General features: G+C 31.7%; 1 protein-coding gene across 1 annotated transcript in view; it reads left to right on the top strand.

Moving 5' to 3' along the window:
- LOC108687956 (sn1-specific diacylglycerol lipase beta-like) overlaps window positions 1-3,575 on the top strand; it is a 10,106-nt gene extending 6,531 nt beyond the window's left edge. Inside the window, exons 4-14 of the mRNA XM_018194001.1 lie at window positions 314-630; window positions 1,195-1,338; window positions 1,427-1,595; window positions 1,717-1,840; window positions 1,917-2,060; window positions 2,144-2,255; window positions 2,338-2,430; window positions 2,576-2,730; window positions 2,798-2,935; window positions 3,069-3,184; window positions 3,345-3,575. Coding sequence (XP_018049490.1) covers window positions 314-630; window positions 1,195-1,338; window positions 1,427-1,595; window positions 1,717-1,840; window positions 1,917-2,060; window positions 2,144-2,255; window positions 2,338-2,430; window positions 2,576-2,730; window positions 2,798-2,935; window positions 3,069-3,184; window positions 3,345-3,522 — 1,690 coding nt within the window. The 3' untranslated portion in view covers window positions 3,523-3,575. The remainder of the gene's footprint in view (window positions 1-313; window positions 631-1,194; window positions 1,339-1,426; window positions 1,596-1,716; window positions 1,841-1,916; window positions 2,061-2,143; window positions 2,256-2,337; window positions 2,431-2,575; window positions 2,731-2,797; window positions 2,936-3,068; window positions 3,185-3,344) is intronic.
- Window positions 3,576-3,957: the final 382 nt, after the last annotated feature.

Raw genomic sequence — 3,957 nt, 5'->3', positions numbered from 1 at the left:
ATATATATAAAATATCTATATATAATACATGAATATACGTCCCCCCGGATATGAAATCATAAATGATTATTTATTCTAAAATTTTATGTTAATAAATAAAAACATCTAGATACATTTAAGATACATTTAAGATACCTCGGTATCTTTTTTCCAGAGTACTTATACCTGTATCTAGATACTGAAAATAAAGTACCTTGCTCAACATTATACATTGTTGTCACATTTCGCTATATCATAGCAATAATCATGTGATTTTTTTTTTTAGCAACTGAAATCAATGATAAATCTAAACCTTTCTTTTCGACTTTTTCAGGATATTGATGCTATTACCAGAGATCGGATGGAACATTCTGGGTACCCTATGGATTTTCGGGCAGAGCGTAGAATGCAACCACGAATCATATTCTATTACGGTCGTGGAGGCCCTGGTGTTTTTCGATTGGATCCTAATCGGTCTCAGTATCTTCGGCCTCGCCCTAGTGTTCGACCCAATTGGTTCTCTAGAGAAGAAACAGCTAGAGAACTCTGTGGAACATGGCAAGGTCTCGCGTATTTGGCTAAGGAGATTCAAATTCCTGTGGTGGATGCGTAAGGATGAGAGTGCGAACGAGGCCTTTCAACAAGTCGCTGGTGAGACATAGGTACGGCTGACCTACAAAGAGGTCTTGCCGCATTCGAAACTGGAATCGCGTGCTTCTGATCGGAAATCGAGCGTGAACGATCATCGAAAGAGCCAATGATAAATCAAATCATTGATCTTTGATTTTGGCGCCGCGCCGCGTCTGTGGAATTTTTTTCGCGATGAGTTCGTCGATTTCTTGCCGCTCGGAGATAGCGAACGCTTCGCGACATGCACAATCATGCGATATGGAAATAAGAATGAATTTTAATTTGCGATGAGATCATTAGTATCATTAATATTAAATGATAAAAAGTTGTAATAATTTTATTCGATAAATCTAGCTAATTTATACGCATAATTTACACCGTTTTTTAGCTATTTATATCATTATATGTATTATTATTATAATTATTATTAAAATATTATTAAATGTAATATTATATATGGAGACAAAAAGAAACAGGAGAAGAGAGTAAGCAATTTATATTTTTTTATATTTTTTTACTTTTTAGTAATATAATTCATGCGATAAACGCTGATACAAATATCTTCTTAAATTTATATCTTCGTAGATATTTTAACTGCTTTATTCCGAGGTACGGATTTGGTTCCTTCGGATGTGATGGCAGGATGTATTTTACTGAGAGTCCGGCAGAAGCGAGAAACTCATGAATTACGAAAGTTAAATCTAATCGCTCGTCCAAAATACACTTCAGGTATTGTCATTTATATATTGCAAAAAATATAAAAATATGCTTATACAATATTTGTCATTTATAAAGTAATTGCTAATTATTTTTTTAGACTTTAACAAGATTTTTTCGAGAGCACCTAATTGGATGTCCTTGGAAGCCGCCCATCACTTCCTGCAACTATCGATCGCTTCCTATGGCTGGCTTTTCGTAGTATATCAACATACATGTACTGGATGTTTTCGTTTAATACGCGGCATGAGATGCTGTGCTTGTTTTCGGTAAAAAATAACATGAAATTCAATATTATTCTTTATTTTTATTGTATCATTATTTTATAGAATAATCGTACATATTTTAATTATTTCTATTATTTTATTATTTTATTGTCTCTTTTTTTAGACGAAAGCGTAATATTATTCTAGACGATAACTGTTGTCTCTGTTATCTTTCTGGCGTAAAATATCTGTCAAAGATATCTGAGGATGATATTCTATTCGCTTCCTTCAAGAATCATTTATGCGAAGTTTGTATATTGTGTCTAAATTATACTCTTTCCATACTCGTTCAGCATTAAGTATTCATTCTTTGAAATTTTACAGATACCATTCTGTGTAATGGTAGATCATAAAACTGCTAGTATTGTTGTGATTATACGAGGATCATTATCGTTGCGAGATATAATTACTGATTTTGCAGCCTCGTCTGATTTATTTGAATGTCCTGGTATTCCATCAGGAAGCATGGTTCGTTCAATTTCCACTTTGATTATAAGATATAATATAAATAAATCGATTTAATTGTATATAAATCTATGTAAAATTTACAGGCCCATAAAGGCATGATAATAGGAGTAAAAGTAATTTTAAAGCAATTGGAAAACTATAAAGTCCTAGAAAGAGCGTTCGCCATGTATCCTAATTATCATCTGACAATTACTGGTAAGAACGTATTCCGTACTAACTGCCGCTGACGCATGACTGTGTACACATAATTCTATAATGAGATAATGTGTATGCTTAGGTCATAGTTTAGGAGCCGGTTTAGCCATTTTGTTGGGTTTACTGATGCGACCTCGTTATCCAGAGTTAAGAGTCTACGCGTATGCTACGCCTGGTAATTGTTTGCAAATAACTTTGTTTTTGCAAATATGATAGTTTAATTAGCTAAAAAAGTTGGCAGATATACTATCGCCAATTATTAATTTTACGCATACATATAATAAACTGATTTACAATTTCTAATGTATTTGTTCAAAAAGCTGGACTGCTCAGTAGAGAAGCTGCTAGGATCACGGAGGAATTCGTATTGACCGTAGGACTTGGCGATGATCTCGTAATGAGACTCAGTGTGGATAGTACAGAGAATTTAAGGACGTCGTTACTGACAACTCTTCATGCTTGTCGATTGCCTAAGGTATTTTGGAATTTATATGACACTCGGATTATTGAAACTATTTCGATAAATGCTTTCATGTTTTTAGTACAGAGTAGTCCTGAATGGATTCGGATATGCTTTGTTCGGAGTTCCCGAAAGAGATCTGACTAAAACATGGGCCAATCATAACATAATTAATACAATCCCGGGTCAATCGCCTTTGCTAACCAAGCACAGCGATGTGGTAAGAAAAAATGCATTTACAAATTTGTAGAATGTATTGAACAAACATTTGTAATATATTGATTCTATGTAATATTGAATTTAATGATTAAATTTAAACTTTGTTGTTGGGATAATTTATTTTTTTCCAATAGGATAAAATAATAGAACGCGACATAACAAAAAGAAGATATTCGAAAATGAAACTGTTTAACGCTGGTCGTATACTTCATATAGTGAGATGCAAACTCGAAAAAACGGAAGGAAAGAGGTGCATTGAACTTACATAATTTCTTATTATAAGTATGAATTTTTATGGTTCTTATAAAAAAATATAAATCAAATCTTCCAAAATACTGCAAAAATATATTAAGTGTCATAGGATTACAAAATTTTAGATAATAATGATGTTTTTTTAATTTCTACATTAGCAAAAAACAACTCGCAAAGGAGAGAAAATACGAGATGCGATGGGCACAAGCGGAGGAATTTATAAAATTAACAGTAATGCCACGCATGCTTTTGGATCACTTACCAGAAAATATAGAGAAGGCTTTAGCTACATTACTGGAGCAACAGAACGATATACCGTATTATTTCGATCCTTAGTGTAATCCAAAGAAGTGATTTTATAATTTTAATAAAAAGAATTTTTCGCAAAATTACAAATCAAATCCTATAATATATCCTAAAATAAAATAAAAGATGGGATAATCTCCTAATAAGAAATAGACACATTTGAAACATTTTTGACTAATTAGGATTAATCTAATGATTAATTAAAAAAAATGGAAGTCCTACCTAAAAGTTCTATCTGTAATGACAAAACGCGAAGTTAAAAATTTAGTGGACATTATTTAAAAATTTCTATATTTAATTAACTTTTTACATTGCATTTAGTGTTTTACGTATTTTACTCTCTAAATTTTTAAAAATGGAATTATTATTTAAAACGAGTAAAAGTTTTTTAATCGATAATGAAAATATAATCAAAATGAAATAACATCGTATTTTATAAAAATATTTAACTCTAACCGTAGAGTA

This window comes from Atta colombica, unplaced genomic scaffold (genome assembly GCF_001594045.1).
Source record: "Atta colombica isolate Treedump-2 unplaced genomic scaffold, Acol1.0 scaffold222, whole genome shotgun sequence".
In the NCBI taxonomy this organism is placed as follows: Eukaryota; Metazoa; Arthropoda; class Insecta; order Hymenoptera; family Formicidae; genus Atta; species Atta colombica.
The sequence above is the reverse complement of the archived record's forward strand: the minus strand, read 5'-3'. Positions and strand labels throughout refer to the sequence as shown.